Here is a 25,694-nt window from a genome sequence, read left to right on the forward strand (position 1 = left end):
ATATTGGGTGACTTTGGGGGCTCAGGGTGTATCATTCAAGAAATACTTGTCTGAGGATGAGCTTTTGGAGAAACATGACCTCTGAAGTCCTGGGATTCGCTGGCAGAAAATTGCAAAGCATTAACAGGAAATATCTGTTGCCTTCTCTGACAGGTACTTACTTAGCGTGAAAAACAACAGGTGCCATTAACCAGCTACAACAGGCACTGCTGGCTGCGAACCCAATCAATATCCCTTTCCTGTGCTCTTCCTTAGGAAAAGCACTCAGATCAGGTAGTCATGGTGGGAAAGACATGTCCAGCTAAAGAACTAAATTTCTTAGCTTCCCTTGGAGAAATGGTGGCTGGAGAGGGGCTAAGTGTTGGTCAAAGAGATATAAGCAAGATTATTGGGTGGGGCATCAGTGAGGCTCCTTGAAAGAAGAGCTGAATTCACTGGCAGGCACCCCTTCCTCCACCCTTCCTCATTCTTCATTGTGCTTAAAATGTAGAAGCAATGACTGGAGCTGTAGCAGCCATCTTGAGACCTTAAAGTACTTTGAGAATGTAAATCATGTGCCAAAGATGCCAGGGAAGAAAGACAAAGAAGCCTGAGATGTTGTAGAACCACCTGCCTGACCTTGGACTGTCTACCTGCCTTGGGCTGTTACAAGAGAGAAAACTAACTCCTTGTTTGTGTAAGTCAGTTAGTTTGGTCTCTGATACTAGCTGCCAAACACAATCTGACATCAGATTGCCCAATTAAAATCAAGTGTTCTTATTGGTCAAGAATGACAACTTTGATTCACCTCTGGCCACCTCTAACAATCAGAATGCTCTAATTGAATGATACATAGGTTTGTGCTCTAATTCTGGAAGAGCTGATCAAGTAATATCTTCACTGAGCACAGGGCAGGAAAAGGGGCAAAAGAACTGAAAGATCCAGACTCTGCCCTCAAAGAGCTTACAGGTAATGGGAGAAGCAGGTCATGGCCACACAAAAGGCTTCCAACAAAAGGAGCCATGTGATCCACAGCTGAAGCACCACAGACACCAAGCAAAGGCTGTAGAATTTCAAAGAAGGGAAAATCTGCTTATTCTGGGACAACCCCAGGAAGGATGTAGGGCTTGATTTGGAGCCATGAGGCTGAGAGGAAGGGGAGAAAGGAGCCATTCCAGGTGGACAAGCTGCTTGAGCAGAGGTTCAAGATTAGGCATGAAAGTGTTTGGGGGAGGGTGGGAATAGCCTGGGAAGCCACCGAGGTTCCACTGAGGCAAGAACAGGGGGTGACAGGACGAGGAGCTTGGGCTTGACTCTATGGCCACTAACAGAGGCTAATCTGGGGTGCCAGGAGGAATGGACTGGATGAGAACAAGCCTAGGGTGAGACTCCCATAAGGAGGCTGACTGTGGTCTGTAGGCCCTGAGACATTCTGAGTAGGGATGGCATTTGCCAGCTCTGGCCCATGTGGCAGACAGAATGACAGTGGCAATGGCACAACCCCAACCTTTCCAGCTGAGAGTAGCTCTGAACAGCTGGAGGGACAGGGCAAGCCCAGTGCACATCATCCCTCCTCCCCTCCCCTGCAGGCAGGCTTCCCTTTTGGAAGATTTGGCATTTAGCCTCCTCCCATTCCCCAAAGAAAGGACACGAATCTGGCATCCAGAGGCAGAGAAGGATGATGCCCTCCATCCAACAGAGGGTTCAGGACTCCAGACACAGGCTCACAATGGCTCAGAATGGAAGGGACCTCACCTGTCATCAGGAAACCACAGAATTCTAGAATAGTATGGGCTCCTGGGAGGTCCCTCAGGGATAAGCTCACCCACTGGTTTTCAAATTGGGTTCCATACGGCTGTAGGGTCCGATGTTCAACAAAGGGGATAGTGAGTGTGCCAAAACAACTCTACTTTTTTGTGTTTCAGATATTGAGGTTCCCAGAAAGGCTGCATTTCAAACCAAGTCTGAAACCCACCACCAACCCAACCCCCTTCTTCTTACAGATAAGGGAACCGAAGCACACAGAACCCTGAACCCTTTTTCTTGGAACTCCCATGGATCCTGTGATCACTGGTCAGTGTTACATTTCCAGGACAGCCTCACAAGATTGGGGCAATGCTGTTCCCACTCACTGTGGGAGCCTCAGTTCCCAGCACAAGACCGGCCAGCCACAAGGTGCTTCCTAGACACCTAAACAGAGCTCGGATTGAAGGTTAGAGGTGGCTTTCAGTGGCAGAGCCACAGTGACTCAATCCCTGCCACGCCTGTGGCTCAGCGTGGCCCAGTTATGCAGGCGCCAAGCTCAGGCATGTGCTAACAGAGCATCCTCAGCTGCTCTGCACAGAGTTCCCAGCCACCTGAGTCGGTGTCCCCGCCCTGCCCATGGCTGGCTGTCTCCAGCTTCCACATCATCCTGTCCCTGAGCAATGGCATGAGCAAGTGTGTCCCTCTTCATGGTTGTTTCTCCAACACTCAGCACTGCCCTTCTACTTCTCTTCACTGAATTCCTAATTTAAAAAAAAAATTTGCAGGACACCTAGGTGGCTCAGCGGTTTAGTGCCTGCCTTCAGCCCAGGGCCTGATCCTGGGGACCTAGGATGGAGTCCCATGTCAGGCTCCCTGCATGGAGCCTGCTTCTCCCTCTGCCTGTCTCTCTCTCTCTCTCTCTCTCTCTCTTTCCTGTCTCTCATGAATAAGTGAAATCTTTAAAAAAAAATTTTTTTTTAATTTTTGCCAAATCTTTAAAAACACACTTGGACCATGCAGATCGTTATAGAGAGAGCTAGGGAAGGGCTCAATCGTGGGAAGTCTCTGGTGAGCCTCCCAGGAATGGTTTTTCTGTCTGGTGCTCATTTTTCTCCTTCTCTCTAAAATGGGAAGGCTGGCCACTCAATCAACCTCCTGAGAGCCGTATCAGGGCCCTATGTAGCTGTAGGAAAAGTGACCCATGAATTGTATACATGAGGGAGCACACGGCAGGCCACCAACTGTGGTTTCATCCCACATCTCTGAGCCCAAACACCACTGGCCCAAAGTTCCTATCCAGATTTGCAGACAACACACGGCCCCATCAGCAAGGAGAGGCTGGAGAGGGATCACCATTTGATTTTGCACTAGATTGTAACTATCTCAACAACCACATTACAATATGAATGTGAACATGTGTGTGAGACCGTGTGTGTGTGTGTGTGAGAGAGAGAGAGAGAGAGAGAGACAGAGAGAGAGAGAGAGAGAGAGAGACAGACAGACAGACAGAAAGAGACACAGAGAAAAGAGAGAGAGAGAGGCCTCAGTTGGGCAGTGAAACTCGCAGAGTGGCCTTCTGAGGCCAATCTCAACTAGGTTTCTTGATGTCAAAAGCACGGGATAATTTTTTCCCAGTAGGCAGCTCAATTCCTGGGCCTCTTAGGGCTACAAACATACCCAATGCCTTAAAAGTGAAAATTATCAGCTCCAAAATGTGAAAAGAAAACTGCAAAGCCATAATTAATAGCTGTGTAATTAAGTGGCTAAAACCTATAACATGAAGTCAATATCATGAACTGTTGACATCAACACTCATCACAATTTCATGACATTTGGGGGAGGGTAAGCCTGGTTAGGTCTTTCTCACTCTGCAGGAATTCCCGAGGACACATGATGACAGCAGAGAAACCAGAGCCCACTGAAAAATGAGACGTACACAGAGCAAAATAATTCCCAAAGCAAAATCATTACAGTTTTTTTCTAGCCATAACATAAATCCGATGGGGTCTGTCTGAGTGTGATGTGGGATGGTGGTGCCCCAAAGATGGGGAGGCTAGAATTGAAGATGCTAAAACTACCTACATGACCATCTGCAACTTTCAGCTATCACAACTCAACCCAAACTTAGAAGCCTTGGCAAATGTCTGGATTCTGACAATCCCACTGAACCTGTGTGCAAACACAAACGCACATACACACACTAACTGCCTATTTCCTGGTACTGCTGCAGTTAAGAAATACTTGCCCTCACTTCTTCCAAATGGAAACAAACTGAATCTTTCCTTGATATACGATGTACAATCAATAACCTCCTACTTCTCCTTTCATAGAAAACTCATTTTACTTTAAGGAAAACATGATGAATGATTAAGCTCCATAACAAAGACCCTGTGCACGGAATACGTAAGGATTTCTAGTTGTGACAAGTCTGCAATGGAAAACTTTTGGCAAATGGAAAACCAAGGTAAGAAACGTGCCCCGGAGCATGTCTCCCCTGGGCACACCCCCCTCTTTTCCAGTGCCCGGTGCAACATGGAGCAACCTAGTCTATGCAAGCACAGGATGGATTTTACAGCTGAGCTGAGGCACACGAGGCTTTGTGAGCCTCTGTGCTTGTGTTTTCTTCCAGAGGAAGTTTGCTTAGGCTGGGCCAGATTTCTCTAGAAAGTCTGCTAGTGGAGATGCTCAAGTAGCCCATTCTTTCTGGGCCAGCGGGAAGCTGGGGGAGGGGCCATCTGTGCTCTGCAGAGCCCAGCAGGAACACTCCTCCTGTCTACGTGGACATTCCATGCACTTCCTGACATGCAAGTAGCAGCATCTGAAGCCTGAATCATAATGCTCCAGGGAGCCCAGGAGGAGCCCCCCACCACCACAGCTGAAGGTGCAAAGGTAGAGGCTGGTCAGATGCAAGGTCTGACCAATTTCAGGGGAGGGCCCTATATCCAAATAACTCCATATATCCAAAGGCTGGGAGGGCAAAAGCTGGGGTAACCTTCATATCCCATCCTTCCGATGGGATCCCTGTGCACTCTTCCTTCCCACCCTGGAATATTCAATCCAGGATGTCAAAAACACTTGAGTACCAACAATGCACAGAGTGGCCTTAGGAAGCACAGAAAGAGCACTGGACTAGGAGTCAAACAGTCGCCCGGTGCTGCCACTTAACTTGGTGACTTTGGGCAAAATATGCCACCTCACCCTTAATACGCAGGGCTGTTAGGAATATTGATAGGAATAATTAATGGAATTTTGTCAACTGTGCAAGCCTAAAGAATTAATCACAAGGATTGTGGGATTCACAATTATAGTTAGTGCAGCCTGGTAAGTAGCAGACATCTCCTCCCATCTTCCAGCGGCCCTGCTTCAATTCCACTCAACTGGCAGATGACTGTGTTCTCCAAGGAAGGGGGGAGAAGGGCAGACCTGAGTTAGTCAATAGGAGGATTAGGTTAAAAAGGCTCAGATTAAGAACTGAATCAATAAATGTCACACTGTTTCTGAAAAAAAAAAAAAACAAACAAACGTGGTCCTGGTCTTTCTAATCACAATACTGGCCTGGATATTGGCAGTGGTGTGTACTTTTCTTCCTACACCAGCACCTGGCATTTGGTAGATGCTGAACTACTTCCCAAATGAAGGACCAGGAGAGATGGAGAGAGACCCACGAAACCACAAACACTGAGTCACAAGGGGGAGAGCCAGACATGCGGTTGCTTTACCCTCACAATCCCACATTGCCGATCTGATTAAATTGATTGCTCATCTAATAGCCGATGTTTTTAATCCCTGTGGAATTGACCAGCTACCTCATCATGGTCTAGACACAGCCTCAGCGTTACTAAAACATTTAAGAAATTTTCAACTGTCACATTGCACCCTCGAAGCAGATGGCCGGCAGCATTCACAGGACAGCCTGCGGATGGCGCACTCAGCGGCCAGGGTGGGACCCCCAGCTCCTGCCCCTGGACAGAGTGGCCGTCCAGAAGCCTCTTTAGCTTCTCTTAGTAAGGTCCCCAGGCTGTACAAGAGAACTGGAGACACTGACCTCATGGATGGGGTCAGAGAACGTCTGGAAAGTAGGCTACACATATTCCGACACATGGCAGGCCTCAAAAAATAGGACCCAGGGTGAATTGCAATTGAGGAAAGGGGGAGAAAAAAAGCCTTGTTTCTTTTTCCCAGGGCAGCAGGGCATCATGGACACACACCTGGGTGATTCAGGATGCTAAGGTCCAGGCCCAGGCGAGAAGTGAGGACCTTTCACTTGGAAAGCTCAGGATTTTCCATTGCCTGCTCATGTAGCAGCAGCTGTGCGGCCCCACACACACCTGGAAAGGCCCCCAGCCCTCGGTGTCTTGTTTGCAAAACCCACATAATACCCAGACTGAAGGCAGCAGGCCTGCACCAGGGGCACTGTGCAGGCTTCTCCCAACGCTAAGATCCAAGAGTCTACGCAGACATAGCTTTCAACTCTGAATTAGAGCAAGGTGCCATCTCACAGAAAGAAAGTGGGTATAAGGGCATAATGAGCAATCATCCTGTTTTCTGTTCTTCAAAGAGAAGCAAGCTGTGGAAAGGAGAGCTTCTCAGGGCTGGGAACGTGGGAATAGAGGGGAAGACTCCCAGCCAGTTAGTTCTAGGCTCTTGGCTTCCCTGTTAGTGAAGTTTCACTGATTCATGGTGCACTTCACAGACTGCAAATATTTAGAGTGATCACTATATACGGACGCTGTTCTAAGTCTCGGGGCAAGAGTGGGAAATGAAACACGAATACCCTGCTGCACGGAGCTTACCTTCCATGGCCTCATTTGCTCATTGGACACATCTGTGTAAGTGCCAACTAGGAACCCAAAGATGAATAAGAAACAGTGGGGCCTGTAAAGACGAACAGGTAAGCTGGTGAGTCGACCGTGGAGGTGGCGGGGGCGGGATGAGAGTCCCAGCTATAACAGCAGAGGTGATCAGGCACTTGCTGCTCCCACACTCAGTCACATCATGGCATTTCGTCTTAGCCCCAAAATATTTCTATGCATTTGGGGGGAAACTGAAGCCGAGACATAAGAATCCACCCGAGGTGGCACAGCCAGTAAGGGATGATGCCAGAATGTGAACTCAGGCTGTCTGACCTCAGACGCTTGGTCATACGGCACAGTATACCCTGTTAGCTCCTCTCCAGAACATCAGCAGGTTAGACATCCTAGTGAGTACGTCACTTAGGCCACCACACCCCCAAAGTCCCCATCTTCTATACTGGGGTTCCGGCATTTAGGACCGATCCTTTCTGCAGATACAAAATTGATTTGGTCACAAAACCTCTTAGGAAAAAATATACATATTTCTTTCAGACAGAAGCAAGCCAGTTTTAAACCTCAGACCTCTGAGAGCCATAGGTGACTGTGCCAACTCTGACAAATGAAAGCAAGCACTTTGGCCTAGAAGGCTGGGACGTGTCTGGCTGGACAGGCTTATTTTTGGTTCAGAGATAGCTTTGATGAGTTCCACCTCTGCTTCCTTGGATCAGAAATGGCACCTGGGTGGTGAGGAGACAGCGGTGAACAGGGAGAAAAAGAGCTTAGCATCAGGGAAAGAGCAGAATTGCAAATCATCAGGAGATGCTTGGAAGCATCTAATTGGACCCTGCCTCCCACCAGCCCTGTGTATTTCCAACACTGGCTCTCCTCCTTCCCTTCCCCCCAACCCTTTGGGGTCCTAGAACTACGAGGTTCCAGGCACATCACCTGCCCCCCGGCTCCCCTCCCCCATCCCACCCAGCCCAGCCCTCCTCCAAGCCTCAGGGGGCACACTCTCCTGGCGGGTCCCCATAACCAAAGACAAAAAAGCACAGGCATCTTGTGGGATCCCTGCTCCCGGAGTTGCGGAGCCTCCTGGGATGTGAGAGCAGAAAGGACTTGCTAAATCATCTGGGCCAGTGCTTTTCAGACTCTATGTGGCAACAGAACCCCGCTCTCAAATGTATCTTTATGCAGAAGTCCAACGTATGGAGGGCAAAGGGAAGGACAGCCGCTCTGGTGAAGTGTGTGCAGGGCAGGCGTGGAAGCAAGCCTCCCCACTGCAAGGCCCTTTACGGAACCTTAAGGTCATGATGGTCCAGTTGGAAGTTACTGATTTGGCCTAATCCCCACTGTAGAGATGACATACAGAGACCATTTTACAGCCCCAAACATCCTCCCGGTTCACAATGGCCAGTGCGGTTACTTCCCATCAGGTGCCTTGATGTTGCTTGTCCATCAGTCCTATAATGGTCCTAAAATGGTCCCAGGGGTTACAGGCAGCGACCCCCCCCATAGCTCGGGCATGATGGTGCTCAGTACTTGGCAGGCCACACGACACAATGGGGCGCTTGCTCCTCCTGGACGCCTCCTCCCGCTGACTGGGAGGATATTTCCTCTCACTGGCTGCTCCTCCTTGGCCTCGCCCAAGTAAGGGCCTGGGCCTTGGTCCTCCTGTCTCCTCTACGCTCACTCCCTGGGTGACTTTGTCCTGTCCTCTGGCTTCAGAAACCATCTGTATGCTTCTGACTCCCAAATTTATACCTCCAAACTGAGGTCCCTCCTGAACTCAACCACGTAGCTGACATCTTCACCTGTGGTCCCCAAAGGCTCCTCAAACGCACACATGTCCCCAACTGGACACCCAGCCTCTCTGCACCTGTAAACCTGCTCCTTCCCCAGACTTCCCCAGCTCAATTTATGCAACCCCAGCCTTCCAGCTGTTCAGACCAAAACCTGGAGTCATCCTTGACTCCTCTCATGTCCTGACAGCCCACACCCAATGGGTCAGCAACACCCTGTTGATCTTCTTTTTCATTACGGCCCAAATCCAACCACTTCTAGCTCACCTCTGCTGCTACCACCCTGGTCTACTGTCCCATCACCTTCTGCTTGCATTATTTTAAGGACCTCCACACATTGGTCTTCATTTCACTCTTGCTCCTCTAGAGCCTATTTTCTTCAACCAGCAGCCAAAGTGATTAAAATCATAAATCGTAAAATCAAACCTGAAAATCCTTACTCAAAACTCCTTCAAAGTCTTCCCAGTTCACTAAAAATAAAAGCCAAAGTCTACAAAATAGCCTATGAGGACCTACCCAACCTGACTTTCTGTGATACTCTGCTCTCACCTCTTGTTCCTCTTGGCTCACTCACACCTCTCTACCACACTGGCTTCTTTGCTATTCCTGTCTCAGGGCCTTTGTACTGCTGTTCCCTCTGCCAGGAACACTTCTTCCTCAGTTAAATCCCTCACTTCCTTCACCTCTCTGCACCAATGTCACCTTCTCAGTGAGACCACCCTAACCATACTATTTATAATTACAACCCACCATCCCAGCCCTGCCAGGCCCCCTCACTCTGCTTTATTTTTTAATATGGCAAGTATCACTTTCTAATCCTATACTTGCTTACTTAGGTTTATTGCTCAGGGTCTCCCTCCACTAGAATTCATGGTCTATGCAGGCAAGGATTTTTGTCTGTGCACTGATATATGCCAAGTGCCCAGAACCATGCCTTCTACATAGCAGGCCCTCAATAAATATCTGTTAAGTGAATGAATGGCTGAAGGATTATTCTGCAGTTTACAGATCCCTTTTACATCTGATGATTCCTTTGAGCCTCGAAACTCTGTGGGGATGGACTTTTCAGAAAAGAAAACAAGTCCAGAGAGGTAAATCACTAGCTCCAGATCACACAGCTTGTTCTAGAATGAACCTCATGTCCTCTCTGTCCTTAAACCCTCAAGATCAGGGTTTCTGACCATGCTGGTGCCCATCTCTCCAAAGCCCAGACCCTTTCCAACTCTCTTCCCTCCCCAAACTCACACCCATGTTTGCTGAACACTGTATTTGTAGGAACAGTGCACAGAATGCTTATTTTTCTCCCAGAGGAGCACTGATATACTTTTACTCCAATGAACTCCTATCTTGTCTCCAGGTGACACAGACATAAGCTTCCGGGCCAACTTGTGGCCCTAAGACCCTCGGCCAGAACACAGGAGGACACTGACAAGCTGTCCCGTCCCTGACCTTTGGTTTCCCCGCATATCACAATACTTGGACGTTCTGTAAGGAATGAAGGAGGGGGGACAGCGGGCAGAGAGAGACACTTTGTGATTGAGAGGAGGCTCCCTTTGTTCTTTCTTGACAACCACAGGCTGAAATGTGAGGTTGCTAAGTACAGCTTCATAACTGCTTCTAGTGCCCTGCTGACGAGTGTCTTCCAGGTTCAGGCCCCCACCACAAGAATGGCTACGGCAGCTGCTGTATTTCCGCCTCCCCCATCATACAACAAATTGTGTAGCTGCTCACAATTGCTCTTTTTGCACAGGCCACTGGGAAGCTCGGAGGAGCAGATCCTGGTTCTCGGGCCTTTGGACTCTAGGACTTACACCAGTGGCCCCTGGTTTCCAGGCTTTGGGACTTAGACCAAATTACACCACCTGCTTTCCCGGTTCTCCATCTCACAGGTGGCGAACTGTGGGACTTCCTGCACTGTGTGAGCTGATTCCTGTAACAAATCTTCTCATATGCAGTATTTTTTAAAAATAATTTTTATTGGGATCCCTGGGTGGCGCAGCGGTTTGGCGCCTGCCTTTGGCCCAGGGCGCGATCCTGGAGACCCAGGATCGAATCCCACGTCAGGCTCCCGGTACATGGAGCCTGCTTCTCCCTCTGCCTGTGTCTCTGCCTCTCTCTCTCTCTCTCTGTGACTATCATAAATAAATAAAATTAAAAAAAAAAAAAAATAATTTTTATTTATTTATGATAGTCACAGAGAGAGAGAGAGGCAGAGACACAGGCAGAGGGAGAAGCAGGCTCCATGCACCGGGAGCCCGACGTGGGATTCGATCCCAGGTCTCCAGGATCACGCCCTGGACCAAAGGCAGGCGCCAAACCACTGCGCCACCCAGGGATCCCTCATATGCAGTATTGATATATCCTATTGGTTCTGTTTCTCTGGAAAACCCTAACACAGTGGTAAACCCTCAATACATTTCACCTTTGCCATTAGAAAGTGCCGGGCTTTACAGTTTCCCACAGCATTGTCTTGTTTGACACTCGTGACTCTGCACATACCAGAACCTGGTATCGTCATTATTTCCCATTTCTATAAGAAGATCCGGATTCATAGAGGTCGGGGGCCTGTCTGAGGTTGCACAGCATGTGTCCACCCTGCTGGGCCTGAGCTGAAGCCCTCCTACTCATTAGAGGGTGAGGGCACCTTCCTGCACACCCTCTTCGTCTCCTGTGGCTTCAGCTGCCCCCAGCCAGCAGCTCCACATTCTGACACCACCAGAGGCCATGAAATCGCCAGCTTACTCTTCGTCTGTTCTTGGCTCTGGCGCCGAGAGCAAGGGAACCGTGGAGCAGCAGGGTCAGCAGCAGGTTGGGAGAGGGGTGGGAGGCTGAGAGAAGAGAGGCAGGGGACACCCACACCTGGCTGCTCACCTGGCCACCCACCTGGCTGCTAACCTGGCCGCCCACCTGGCTGCCAACCTGGCCACCCACCCGCACCAGCCTACCTCAGTGATTGGAAGCAGCACATGAGGAGACTCAGCAACTGGGAGCTGCAGATGGGGCGGGGGGACGGGCAGGGCAGCTGCAGATGGGGGTGGGTGGGCAGCAGGGCAGCTGCAGAATAGGGTGGAGGGGGTGGGGGGCAGGTTTCCAACGAAAGAGGGGCACACACAGAATTCAGAATTGAGAGACGAGAGTCTCGGCTCTGTTCCCTCCCCACCCCCATGACACCCCAATGACACGGGTCCAGTGCAGGAAGGACAACCAGGAATCTAACCCCCCTGAATGTCTGGTAACCTGGTGCTGGTCACAGCCGCCCCTGGAGGCACACGGGAGGGGCAGCTGGGCCTCCCCAGACTCCCCTCCCAGTCCCCATCTGAGGAGGCTTTGCCCTACAGCCCCTGAACCCGTCCTAAGGGGCTCCTGCCACAGGCACAGTTTTACCTCTGGGGGGTTATTTGGGAGCCAGCCTAACCCACCTCAGGCCTGCGGCTTCATGAGGGCCAGAGCCATGTCCAATTCAGCCCACAAGGGTGAACCAGGCCCAGGCCCTCGGAGTCAGCAAAGATGAGGCTGCAGGGGGGCAGAGGCAGGAGGCCAAGGGAAGGAATGGCTGTGTCTGTTCTCCAGTACTTGAAATGCTCTGAGGCCATCAAGAGAGAAAGAAAGAGAGAGAGAGAGAGAGAGAGAGAGAGAGAGAAGAGGTGATTCGTGTCTGCTCTCATGCACATCCTGACGTCTGGACAGTGCTCTGCGTTGGCATCAGGAAGAAACAAGGACACGTGCCACCCCCCCAAAAAAAAAAAAACCCAGTTAAATCCAAGCAGCCTCCCTATCAGCTTCTGAATACTGATGCACTGGGGAATGGCTACCATGATTCTGCCCTGAGCACACCTGGTCTTTGCAGTGATTGCTTTCGTGGGTGCTGCCATCAGCTAATGGGGACCCCCATGCTCCCGAACTGGCATTTCTTCTACTGTGATACGTACAGTGAGAACCAGAGATACTACAGCCTGGTCGTAAATTAACCTCCAAACAATGCAGCCTCCTAGTCCTCGCTGCCCCCAAGGACTGATCTGGTTTGGAGGAAACAGTGCTTCACAGAGGACAGCGGGTGGGCTAAGAATCCAGAAATCCAGGTACCGGTTCCTGCTCTGCCCTGTGACCTTGTGATGCTGGGCTAGGAGGGCCTCACTCTGAGCCTCATTTTCCCCACCTGTAAAGTTGCAAATTGAACCAAGGGCTCCCCAGGGAGGGGGGTGTTGCACAGGTGGGAGGCAGGGAGAATGGGAAGTCCCTTAAGAGCTGAGCTCAAATCCCCACTCTGCCATTTACTGCCTCAGGGACTCTGGGCAAGTTATGAAATGTGCCATAGCCTCAGATTCTTCTTGTGTGGGGTGGAGTGACAATACCTAACTGGCCTTCCCACATTCACCTTCCTGTGTGTTCTCAGTACAGCAGCCTACATGAGCTTCTTAGAACACAGATCTGGTCTTGCATTTCCCTCCTTAAAACCTTTCAAAGGCTTTCCAATGACCTCAGGAAAAGAGAGACTTCTCAATCTGGCAGACGGCTGGGTCCAACCTCTACCCAGTTCCCCTCACTTTGTTCTCCCAATCCAGCCACACTGGCCGTTCTCCTCACCAGGCTCCCTTCTGCCGCAGGCCCTTTGCACATTCTGTTTCCGTCTACCTTTTCAACCAAATGGGCCATTCTCCCACTTCTCTCAAGCCTCACTGCCAGATCGAAGTCTTCTCTTACTCTTGATGGCATCAAGAGCCTCAGAAAAAGCTCTTCCAGCCCTGGGTATCTTTCCTTTGTAGCAACCATCACAGCTTTAAATTTACCTCTACCTGATTATTTGATGAAAGAAATAAGTTCACTACAGGCCCACAAGCTCCATGAGGGCAGGGATCGTGTTGCTTAACATCTAATTCAGTTCCTGCAGTAAAAGTCGTAATGAATATAGTAAAATTCAACAACACCAACATTTATCAAGGAATTTCTACAGAGCAGACACTTCTCTACAGCTCTAAGAACTAGGTTTTATTATTAATCTCACTTAACAGGGGAAGACTGAGTCACTGTGAGGTTAGATAACCTGCCCAGTATCACACAGCTAGTAAGTGGTCAAACCCTGGAGGTCTGGTTACTGACAGATGATTTGAGGACTTTCACTCCATAGGAAGCAGGGTTCAGGAACCAGGTCTTTCAGCAAGGAAGCCAGCGCCTCTTCAACATTTGATAATACTAATAATAATTGCCAGCAGACATTAAGCATTTATGGTATGTCCAATACTACATATTCTAGGGATGTTTATATGAATCAACGCATCTTCCTAATGATACCATGAGGAAGTTCTACCATTATCCTCACTCAACAGATGAGAAAACCAAGGCTCAGAAGCTTCATTGGCTTTCCCAAGGTCATCAGAGTTTCCACCTTGGTCCGCTAAGTCTAAAGTCTGGGAAAACTCTCGCTCTGGGATTCTCAGGGAGGACTAGGACAGATTCTCCACCATGCCACAGATTTCTGCATTCAGTTCTAGTGAGAAGGACCATGCTCCCTCGGCACTGAGCCAGCTGGGCAGGGAATGGACAGAGCTGTCCTCTGGAGACAACAAAGACACCCACTGCCCCAGGGGCCTCGGCCAAGGAGGCTCCCAGCAAGCAACCGCACAGGGCAGCCAGGATGGAGAAAGCCCGCAGAGGCAGACAAAAGACCTGTGACCATGGGTCCTTCTACAAAGGACAATCCTCAAGCAGGAGCGCCAGCACCCAGGCAAGCCGCGCCCTCCACTGCACACAACCTTCAGGCCGCACTGGAGTCCTTCTGGGGTCCCCTCAGAGGCTCATCTGAGCCAGAGTTCACCACCGTGTGTGGGCCTTCAGAGCCGAAGTTCTGAAACCCAAACCCCAATTCTACCCCTTAGTATGTATGGCAACTAAAATCAGCTACTGTCTGAGCCTCGGTTTCCTCACCAGGAAAATGGGATTGAGAAACACCCACTTCACAAGAATGGTGTGAGGGCTTAACGAAGTATTACATATGAAGGCCTGCTGGTCCAGGACCTGAGCCAGCAAGTGTTAACAACCTCTACCGTTGCAGGTAAAATGCAAAGGATGGCAGAGGGGAAAGGACGAGCACATAATACAACTTGCCTGGGGCTCCCCCTCTTTTGGATTCACGTTTTACCCATGCCTGAGAGCATCATGCTGATTCACTATGAATCCATATAGCACCCATTTCCACAATAGAATGACAATAACAATAATAAACATAAAAGATGTTAGGTATCAAGTCTTTACTTACCATGAGACAGTGGGGGAAAACACTTTGTATACACTACATATTATTTTAATCTTCACAAATATCCTACAAGGTGGCCCAGAGCCAGACTGCCTGGGTTCAAATCTGAACCAACCACTTGTTAGCTGTGTCACCTGAGCCAAATTCTTTAAGCTTTCTGTTCCTCAACTTTGGAATCCAGAATTGCAGTTGGGAGTGGAGGACCTGCCAGAGACCATCTTCCCCTGCCCCCTTGTTTCTACTTGAGGCCATGTGATGGAGTTCTGGTCACTGGAATATGGCAGGAGCGGATACAGTCACATCCAGACTGTCCTCTAAAAGCTTCCTACACAGCCTTCTGCACTCCTGTTGTCCCTGAGCAGGACGTCCCCAGAGTAGAGTGTTCCCGATGGCATAACTTCCATCAACATCCACAGGACAAAGCACCTCCCTGCTTTGCCACCAATTAAGTTCAACATGAATGAGAAGGCTACTTTTACTGGGTTTAGCCACTAAGATGTTAGGGTTTATCTGATGCAATAGCTGGCATCACCCTAATTACTGAAGACATCGGTACCATAAGTGAGTGGAGTGCTTAAACATGTGGCCTTGGTTTAGAGACAAGAGTAGGTTTTGGGACACTAGAGGTGCATGATGTACAGTGAAAATGTTTGGTTAAGCTGTCACCTCAGATAACTCAGAGGCCCAAATTGGGCCTGCCGAGCCTGTAAGCTCCGGAGAAAGAGGTTTGAAAAAAAAAAAAAAATAACAGGAATAACAGGAGCTTGTTGGCCCCCGGCTGAGTTTAGCAAGGTATTTGAAAGAAAGCGGAACTATGGCACAAATTAGCCAGTTTGCAAGTGGAATTGGAAAAGAATAGTGGAGAACTGAAAAGGACAACTATTTCTAGATCCCAAACAGTAAGAGTCAAGACTGAGAAGACTTTTAAGTGAAGTAAATGATCAGATAAAGGACATAAGCTTCCCACTTGAGCCCCGTGGCCCCAAGGTAGCCATCATTAGATGGAGAGAGAAAGGAAGGTATCCAGCTAAGAAAGTGAAGAAATCATCCAGGCTTGATAATGAGCTCTAGGAGATGACTATGGGTGTGGCTACTGGCTCACTAGATGGCACAGATGAAAATCCTACCAAGTTGTTAAGAGAGCTACACTGGCAAAATCAGTAAGTATCTTTATGGTGACAGCCTTAACACAATCCTTAGGCCCCTAAGAGATCAAGGGCAGGAACTAGGTCACAAAAGATTTAGAGCTTCAGGTTGGTCATACTCCCCAAGAGCCACTTTTGGCTGTGGATATATGGACACAAGTGATGAAGATCCCTTCCAGGGATCCAGGCTTAGCCCATAACACCTTTCATAAGATCCTCTACTCTCTCCTTCTTCCTCTACCTGTTGGCTAGATGAGTGTCCTGAAGGCCACGTACTGATAATAAAGAAAACCAAATCCATCAGTCTTGGTACCTAAATGACTCTCTTGCCACCTCCCACCTCACTCCTCTCCCAATAAGACTTTATGATAGGAAACAACTTCCTATCATATTCAATTTCTAAGATTTGAGGGTTGGCTTTTAGAATAGTTAATGTCATTGTAATGATCATAATACAGAGAAGCAGCGCCTGGCATATAATAAAAAGCATGATACAAGTGTAGCTATGATTACAATACCCATTTTACAGATAGGAAAACTGCAGGTTGTGAGTGTGTTCAACTTCGAAGTTAATTCTTTTTTTTTAATTTTTAAAAAATATTTTATTTATTTATTCATGAGAGACACAGAGAGAGGCAGAGACACAGGCAGAGGAAGAAACAGGCTCCCTGTGGGGAAGCCTGGTACAGGACTCCATCCCAGGATCCCAGGATCACAACCTGAGCCAAAGACAGACTCTCAACCACTGAGCCACCCAAGGGGCCCAAAATCAATTGTTTTTTATCTTTACCTCTCAGTAGATGATAATCAGACCTACCTTATAGGTGAGTTTGGCTCCAGGTCACAAATGATAATGGATCCAGAATTAGAGGTCTTCCCCCTATTCGAAAGCCATTAGCATGCCACAGCTGACCCCGGGTCTCTAGACTGATCCCTCCTCATCTTATTTTGCTGTTATTTTTATTTTCTGTTCCATGAAACACCCTACTTGCAAGTGCCCCAGCACTGAACTGGCAAGTCTGCATCGAAAACCAAATAACCCTCCACTGACCCAAATTCTGAGTTTTAATTTACATTCAGCCAGTTAATTAAAAACGTGCTCTGTGAGCACAGACACTGCCATGGCTGACTCTTGAGATAGTTTTGCTATTCTTCCTAAGAAGCTAGGTTTCTTCTGTGACATTTTTGTCCAGCACAGTAACACCACACCACGGAGCAGTACCACCAGCTAGAGGACAGGAAAACTGCCAGGGAAGCATTTAGTGCAGATCAGAGTCTAAGTGGGGGCAACACTGAATCACAAACCTGAAAACCGTCCTGCCCACCAAGCCAGTGCTGCCTGGGCGAGGGCCCCTGTTAATTAATGTTTATAAGGTGATTTGGGAATCCTTGAATGAAAGGAACTATTCAAAATCCCCAACCTGAATAATCAGTGTTTTAAGAGAGCCATTATAATTGAGTGCCTACTATGTGACAGGTGTTTTCACACACTTGATCTGATTTAATCCTTTAATCACTGTATGTGGTAGATTTGGATTTTCTTCCTTTTTTATGCCTTTTGTTTTGTTTTGTTCTGGTAATTCCTCACTGTGCAGATGAGAAAACCAAATTCAGCAAAATTAAGTCATTTGCTGGGAAGCAGCAGAGCTGAAATACGAGGCCAAATCTTTCCCAGTGTAAAGTCCTTACCCTTTCATCACACCACACCGCCTCTTCCAGTCTTTCCTTCAAACTCCTTCTGCATTTAAAACAAAATTTCATTCAAGGACACATATGGCCTTTTTTTATGGCTTTTTTTTTTTTTTTTTACTGCAGTGCATTTTAAAATACAGTGAAACGCACAAATCTTAGGTTTACAGTGCAATGAATGCATTTTGACAAACGCCTGCACCTCTGAACTCTGGCACCCTATTAAGTTCCCTAGTGCCTCTTTGCTAAGGATGCCTAAAAAAAAAAAAAAAAAAAAAAAAAAACACAACACTGTAAATAAAATAAACTACTTTCCTTTGACCAAAACATTCTTTTGCCACCTTGGCCATGGAGCCAATCCCTGAAATGAGCACGCTGGATTATTTGACTTTGGGAATATCGGGAAGGGGGATCCAAGTTAAAATTCTGTGCTCTGCTGGCTCTATCCACACTGGAGATGAATTAATCTGGATGAGCTAGAGATGGGATATACCATTGTGCCTGAATTATCACAACTACCATCACCATTTTGGCCCCTACCATGTGTCAGGCAGCAGATTGTAATACCTTTATACACATAATCTCATTTATTCCTGCTTATTACCTCTATTATATAGCTGAAGAAACTGGGCTCAGAGAGGTTAGGTAACATGCCTAAGAACACACAGCTGTAACACAACAGCCTTGAAATCCAGGAGGTCTGACTTGAGAGGTCTTTAGAAAGGTTGATTACATATGTTGGTGGGTGAATTTTAAATCCTAAAGATTTAGTGGGCCACTTATATTCATTCAACAAATAGTACTTAGCATCTGCTATGTGCCAGGTGCTGTGCTGAGTGATATAAGAGGAGAGACAAAGATGAATACGACACAAGCTTGCACTGAAGGTGCCACAGTGAGATGGGGAGTCACTTAAAGCAAGGTCAAGGTCAGGATTCCCAAAGGAGGGGGAGTGGGGAACGGGTTGCATCAGGGAAATCCTCACAGAGGTGTCAGAAAGAGCCTTCTCCATCAACTCTTCAGGGATGAGTGAGAACTAGCTAGCTCTGAAGTGTTTAAGGTAAAACCACAAACAAGGGCTTGCTAAAGCACTTCTGCTGGCCCCTTGTATTTAGCTTTAGGAAAATCAATCAAGCCAAATTTTAAGACCCCACAGAAAGCCAACATTCACTGGGGTCTATTAGCTCTTATCCCAGCTCTTCAAACCAGCTGAAAAATCAAAGTAAGAAAAAAGCCAACTCTTAAAACAGTCCCCACAAAGTACATGCCCTAAACCCAGTCATATTATTTTTGAGAGCCACCAAGCCCTTGCTTATAGCTCGTTATCTTCTGTTTTCTGAACGTAGCCCCATGCAATTAGTTTCATAATTCCTTGGGCGTGGCAGTTTAGCAGCAGCAAATTACAAGGGTGGACAGGTGTAGAGATGGCAGTGAGAAGGGGCAACCAAGGTAGAAAGATTTGAAAAGATGATTCAAGAAACTCAAAAATCCGTAGCTTCTTTCAGGACATCACTGTATAATATTATACAACAGCTCATTCAACTGAACGGGCATCTAGGAAGCTCCAGCTGTGTACCAGGCTCTCTCTTAGACTCAGCAGAGGTTATAAAAATGTAAAATCTACATTTTATAGATTAAAACTATATGGCCACTACAGCCCAGTGCAGCTTAAAAGGAACAAAAAGTGGGCAGCCCAGGTGACTCAGCGGTTTAGGGCCGCCTTCAGTCCAGGGCATGATCCTGGAGACCTAGGATCCAGTCCCGCGTCGGACTCCCTGCATGGAGCCTGCTTCTCCTTCTGTGTCTCTGCCTCTCTCTCTCTCTCTCTCTCTCTCTCTCTCTCTCTCTGTGTGTGTCTCTTATGAGTAAATGAATAAAATCTTAAAAAAATAAAATAAAAGGAACAAAAAGTGTATGAATTGGGAGAGAAAGGATGTCAGGCTATAAAGGGTCTCTGTTCAACTGGGTAGGTAATGACGGACAGGTGGATAGCTTAAAGGCAGAGAATTCATCTGCCGGTAAAGAGCAAAACACTAAGTCTCCTGGGCCTCCGTTCCTCCTCTGTGTAATGGGGATAATGGTAGTAGCTTTCCAAGGGAATGCCGAAGATCAAATGGATCAACGTACAGAGCAGTATTGGAGACACATTGGCAGTTATTTCCTCTGGAACTGCAGTGCTTGCTTGCTCCGTCCTTAAATTTACTAACTGCTCAATAAATATTGATGAATAAACAAATTCACAAATGAATAAGTGAGACCGCTGAGTTAAAGGGGTAAAAAAATTGATCACGTAAGGTATGGGCTCCTTAACAAGGCCTGCAGATCAGAGAGACTGCCCTGCACAACAGTTTAATAGGTTTGATGTTTAATGTATTTTTCAGAAACCTAAGAAACTAATTGCTCATTCCTTACCTTTCCGCATAAATGACCTGCCATTTTAAACATGCTCAAAGAAAGGAGATGGAGAGATCACAACGAAATTGCAGTAGATCTCATGCTAAGAGATGGCTGAAGGGCCCTGGAACCCAGGAGTTAAAGCTCTGTGGTGTGGGAACCCTTTGCATGGCAGCAAACTCCAACCGCCACACACTCACCCTGCCCAAAACCGACTCTGTGGCCTTCTCCTTCCTTAAATTATACTTACTCCGAAAAAGATAAACACAAGAACGGTCTTTAAAATATGTTAAGGATCATAAAAGTAAAACCAATTTGAAAAAACCTAAAGGCTACTAGTACAGCCAGAGCTACAGGAGGCCCTTGTTTTACAGACCAGGACACTGAGAACCAAGGGGAGTCCACCAAAGTCCTAAATTCAAGAGAATGGCAAAGACACAGGTGGAGGAGGATGCCCTGATTCCCAAACTGGTGCCTTCTCTGGGGAATGCTCCTTACCTGGAAGGAAACACTGTGACAGATTAGCAAAAGCAGGTTCCAGTCCCAGCAGGGCGATAAGGGCTTGGGGGCCAGTAAGAAGTAAAGGACGACCTTAATGGGAGAGGTAAGAACAGTGGAGGTGGGGCGCACCTGGTGGGAAGAAAATTAAGCCCTCTGCGCTTTTTGTGGGCGTAGGGCTCCCGAACAGAGAGCAATCCAGCCTAGAGCTCCTGGGTTTTTCAGATGAATCCTCCCCCTTCTGAAGAAGCTCATACAAAGGCCAAGGCCTTTCCCTAGATGTTTCCACCTGGGTCAGGATTTCACGTGCGCTTGGGGTGGGGGAATGGGGAGCCCCGCAGAGGCTCTGCGCCCTCGACCGGCAGCGGAGGGGGGAGGTCCCCGGCCGCGAGAACCCCAAGAGCCTCCAGATCAACGCGGAAGTCGCGATCGCGCCCCTCCCCCTCCCCCACGCCCACTTTGCTCCTTCCTTCGCCTCCCCCAACGATGATCAAAACCAGGTGAAAGGACCGAGAGCTGGGGGGCTGGGTTCCCTGGAGCCCCGCGTGGCTGCGCTCTCCCGCGCACACTCACAAGCACACTTCACAGACACACGCACACGCTCGCCAGCACACGCTTGGCACCCCCAGAGGCCGCGCCCGCCGCATCTCTCTTTCAGCCCCCGGGAAACCGACAGGCAGCAACATGAATGAAATCTACCCAGAAAGACTGCATTTCGGCTCCAACCACGCAATCTCCGGCCAAACCGCCGAATATGTAGCAAAGTTTTATTTCGCTTTTAGAGTCTCCAGTTACGCTTCTACCATTTCCTGTGGAAAACTGAAGCTTTGAAGTGTCTAGCTCGGGCTTTCGCAGACAGGCAGGACCGCCAGCTCGAGCTCTCGAAAACAAGAGCCCCCGGCCCCACCCCCTCCGCCGCCACAACTGCAGGTTCAAACCCACCCAGCTCCCGCCTCCCAAACCCGGGGGTGTGTGGGGGGGGGATGGGGGGGACAGAACCTGCTGGAAACGCCGCCCTAAACTGACAGCCCTCTCCAGAACTCCGCCCCACTCCCATCCTGCCCAGGTCCCTAGTGGCGCTCCTTAAGCAAAGTGGTGAGGGCTGCAGCTCCCTGCCACTGGGAGCCCAGAGGGGCGAGGGCTGGGGGTCGGGAAGGAGGCAGGGGGTGTCCACCGCGCAGCACCCACCAGCTGGGCGCTCTGGCCTTCAAAAACGGCCCCGGGAAAACTTGGGACCTGGAAGTCTTCCGCTCCACCCTCTCCGCACACACGCCTCTCCCGACTGTTTCTAGGCCAAACGTTCAGCCTTGGCGGCCGCGGGGCCCCCCCACGCCCGCGCCAGGACCGTGTCCCGGGGGCGCCGGGAAGTGCGCGAGCCGGGCGGTGGCGGGAGGAATGCACCTCCTCTGGAATCCCAGGGAGCCAGACTCGTGCGCCCCACAATGTGGCATCTTCAAGGTCAAAAAGAAATAAAAAAATAAAACACACAGGGCTCTGGCGGAAATCTGTACCAGGGGCGAATGACGGAAAGGACCGCGTCCCCGAACGGTGATGGGTTCCCCGCACCGTCTGCGGGCGGCAGCCGCCGCGCCCCGCCCCGCCCCACGCGAGCGGCCGGACTGCGTGCGCGCCCGGACTCCGGGGCCCGAGGAGCCGAGTCGACTGCGCGGATTCCGAGCGCGGGAGCGAACCGGCTGGTTTCGGGCAGCCTGCAGCTCCGCGGCCCCCTCGGAGGCTCGGGACGAGTGCGGTGGCCGGGACGCCGCGGCAGGGAGGGCGGGAGGCAAACTTGCCGCGAGAGTTGGCGGGCTGCGGGGGAGGAGGCGGCGCCCGCGCGGCCACTTACCGCTGGCGTTCTTCCCGCAGATGAGGTGCTGGTAGGGCTGCAGGAGCCCCCAGATTTCGGAGTCGTTGTTGACCGTGTGCTCCAGCGTCTCCACGGTGAACCTGGGCGCCTCGTGGAGCGCGTGGTGGTGGTGGTGGTGGTGGTTGGCGGCGGCGGCGGCGGCCGGGGGGGCTGCGGCGGCGGCGGCGGCCGGCGGGGCGCAACAGCTGCTGCCTCCGCTGGCGCTGCTGGCTGCGCTGCAGGCGCCGCCGCTCGCCGCTCCCCCTCCGGGCGCCTCCCGCTCCTTGTCCGCCGCGGGGGCCGAGCCGGGGCCGGAGCCCGGGCCCGGGCCCGAGCCGGAGCCCGGGCCAGGGCCGCTGCAGCTCCGGGGCAGCCCGGAGGCCACGACCCGCGAGTAGATGTCCCGGAAGAGGCTCTCCATGCAGGCTGTCAGGTAGATGGCGGCGTGTTCGTGGATGCGCAGCGCCACGCGGCTGTCCACCATCCAGCGGTACACGCGGCCCACGGAGAAGGTGAGGCCGCAGCGCGCAGACTTGCCGCGGCCCAGGCGGTCGCCGCCGGCGCTGCTCATGTTGTAGAGGGACAGCGCGGCCAGCGCGGCCGCCGTGCAGTGCGCCGCCAGGCCCCAGGACAGCACTATCTCCATGGCGCTCTGGATCTCGTACTTGGTGCACTTGGCGAAGCGCAGGCTCAGGCGCTGCGCCTCCTTGGCGATGCGTACCAGCGCCCGGCTCACCAGCGTCGACAGCTTGGCCAGCGCGTCTTTGGGCAGGCCTCCGGGGGCCGCCGGGCCTGCCCGGGGATCCCGCGAGCGCAGCAGCAGCGCCTCCAGCTCCTGGAGGGTCCAGGGGACCTCGTCGAGGTCCGGCAGCAGCCGCGAACAGTGCTGGCCGGCGCAGTCCAGCCCCTCGGAGTCTTCCACCAGGGCAGTGTTGACGGTGTCAAAGCTGTTGTGCCGGCTGTGCATGGAGTCAGCTAGAGGCGGCCAGCAGCTCCCGCCATACGGGGACGCCGGGTGCGAGTCGGAACAGCACAGGGACAAGTTGGAGGAGCGCACCGAGTCCGCCGCGCCACCATAACCCGAGTCCAGCGTCAGATCCTCCAGCGTCCGCACCACAGGCTTCTTACCTCTCCTGGCCATCGCTGCGCCACTTCATGCTGCGGCCGCCGGGGAGCCGAGGGGAAGGAGCGGCGAGAGCAGCGGGCGCCGGCGCGCGGGGAGAGCCGAGTCCGCGCCGCCTCGGCTCACTTTTCCACCAGCCGCCACTGCCAAGTGTTACTACTTTCGGCTGCCTCCCCGAGCCGCCACCGCCGGTAGACACCGGGCAGACCCCGAAGTCATCTTCCGGAGCCCGGGCCGGAGCTGGGGCGCACGGGGGAGCGAGCCAGGCCGGGAGGGAAGCTCTCCCCGGGACTCGCCCCTTTCTTCCAAAATAGAATAAAAAGTGTCTGACCCGCTCCTCCCTGGGCCCTGCTGGGCGCAGAAGCCGCCGGCCGCCGGCCTCAGTGTTCGTAGGACGGAAATGGACTCAGACGCCGCCGCCGCAGCAGCCCGGCTGGCAGATGGCTCCCCACTCCCCGCTCCGGGCTCCGGGCTCCCGGCTCCCCGCTCCCGGCCCGGGGTTCGCTGGGCGCCCGCCCGGCACTGAAGCGCAGCAGCTACCGCGGCGGCTGCAAACCCGGCCGAACCCCGCAAACCCCTGGCAGCCAACGGGGCGGGCATATGCAAAGCAGGGCCGGGGGAGAGCCAATGGGATCAGAGGATGCTAATTACCCAGCTTTTTTTTTTTTTTTAATTCCTCAGCTCCACGTAGCCCCGCCCCTCACACATGCCCCCAGCGGTGACCAGTGCTGCAGGAAGTGGGGGGCAGCGACCCGGGGACTGGGGGAGTTGTGCCAACGTAGAGACACGGATGTTGTCTCCCTGCTGCTGCCCCTGCCCCTCAGGCTCCTGACTTTGGTACCAGAATGGGAGGGTGGTAGGTTGAGCAGGTGAGCCCCCACCCATCGAGGTGTGCTACCCGCCAGTGGTTCAAAAAGTGTCTGCCTGGGGTCGCTTCCTGCCCCTGAGTTTCAGATTTCACTTTCCTTTTTTTTTTTTTTTTTTCCTTTAATAAGCATAGCATGTTTTTTCTCCCTTCCCCCTTCCCCCACCTTCGGGTCCCCAAACCAATTAAGGCAGTCCTCCTTCAGCCCTACATTTCCTCAGCGTGGAGGGAAGGTTAGAAACCAGGCCTAGTGAGCTCAGAGGCCGGGGGGGGGGGGGGGGGGGGGGGGGGGGGGGAGGGCCTGAACACCTATGGAAGGCTGACCTGCCACCAGGGCACATTAACCAGGTTCCTTTCAATAGCCAGGAGGCCGACCCTGCACCCATCCTTCAAAGGCCTGGCTGACGCGCTGGAGGAAAGGCTCCTGTCCCACCTTGCCCTCTAGGTGCACTTAATTCCAGACAGCTCAGCCAAAAGGGTAGATTTGCACGGGGGAGCGTTTTCTTTTTTAACTAAAGAAACGTACTTAGCTGCATATGTGTCAAATTGCATTGTCTTGTTTATTTGTCACCATCCACCAGGGCAAAAACCATACCTTTTTCACTGGGGGATTCCCAGCTCCCACACAAGGTCTCTGCGGGAGGTTGGGTCCCCTCTTCCTCCAGCTGGCCAGAATTTTCAGCTTAGAAGTCCCCTCCTACAGAAAGGTAGCCCAGATCCCCCAATCCCTGCCTGGATACTTTACCTGCCCACCCCTCTCCTGAAGCTGTTGATCTCTGGACCCTTGTAACACTAGGTTGTTAAAATATGAATGTGTCTAGATTGCATAGTGGACTGGAGGATTCACTGAGCATGGGCCTGTCACAGGGTAGGCACGAGGTAAATATTTGCTGCAAATAGGTGGATGAAGGAAAGAAGGACATGCTTTTGCACAATTGGTTTGGATGTCAACAGTGGATTTTCTTGGATAACCCCATAGATTGTCTGATGTTTCCCATATCTGTCATACCAAATACACGCATCTTTTCACCCCAAATAATCCACCACCCTTTGTAGGTACCATCCTAGGACACATGATACATGTGCTCATCACCTCTCAGGTTGACTGTTCTGCCAAATATTCTCCTCCTCTGCCTCTTCCTTCTCCAAACCATCCAGTCCAGGATCTTGAAAAGCCTAATTCTAATCTTGTCATTCCTTTCTTGAAAAAAATTCAAAGGCTCCCCATTGCCTTCCAGATAAATAAAATTATACTGATTAGCTGGCCTTCAGGGATCTCTCCACTCTATTCCCAGACTCTCTTTCCATAAAATTCCAGACCTTTTAATAAGGGATTGTGATGATTAATTTTACGTGTCAACTTGACTGGGCCACAGGTGCACAGTTTAAACATTGTTTCTGGGTAGGTCTCTGAGGGTCTTTCCAGAGTGAGATTAGAATTTGGGCTCAAGGAAGTAGGTTGCCCTCCCAATGTGGTTGGGCATCAGCCAATCCAAATAGAAGAAAAGGTAGAGGAAGAAGGAATTCATTGGGGTTTTTTTCCCACCTCACTGATTGAGCCGGGACA

General features: G+C 50.8%; 1 protein-coding gene and 1 long non-coding RNA gene across 6 annotated transcripts in view; one reads left to right on the forward strand and one right to left on the reverse strand.

Annotated features, from left to right (window-relative positions):
• Positions 1 to 23,280, reverse strand: part of BTBD11 (BTB domain containing 11) — a 310,110-nt gene extending 286,830 nt beyond the window's left edge. For all 3 annotated transcript variants that reach the window (XM_038550769.1, XM_038550770.1, XM_038550771.1), the window contains exon 1: positions 22,140 to 23,280. In XM_038550769.1, coding sequence (XP_038406697.1) covers positions 22,140 to 23,280 — 1,141 coding nt within the window. The remainder of the gene's footprint in view (positions 1 to 22,139) is intronic.
• LOC111097673 lies at positions 1,774 to 5,478 on the forward strand. Of its 3 annotated transcripts, none has more exons than XR_005365668.1 (4): positions 1,774 to 1,865; positions 1,983 to 2,052; positions 4,056 to 4,614; positions 5,322 to 5,478. It is a non-coding gene; the product is annotated as an uncharacterized LOC111097673 (long non-coding RNA). The 3 variants fall into 3 exon arrangements; XR_005365669.1 differs by having other exon boundaries at positions 1,785 to 2,052; positions 4,056 to 4,189; positions 4,355 to 4,614; XR_005365667.1 differs by having other exon boundaries at positions 1,785 to 2,052.
• Positions 23,281 to 25,694: the final 2,414 nt, after the last annotated feature.

This window comes from Canis lupus, chromosome 10 (assembly GCF_011100685.1).
Source record: "Canis lupus familiaris isolate Mischka breed German Shepherd chromosome 10, alternate assembly UU_Cfam_GSD_1.0, whole genome shotgun sequence".
Classification (NCBI taxonomy): domain Eukaryota; kingdom Metazoa; phylum Chordata; class Mammalia; order Carnivora; family Canidae; genus Canis; species Canis lupus.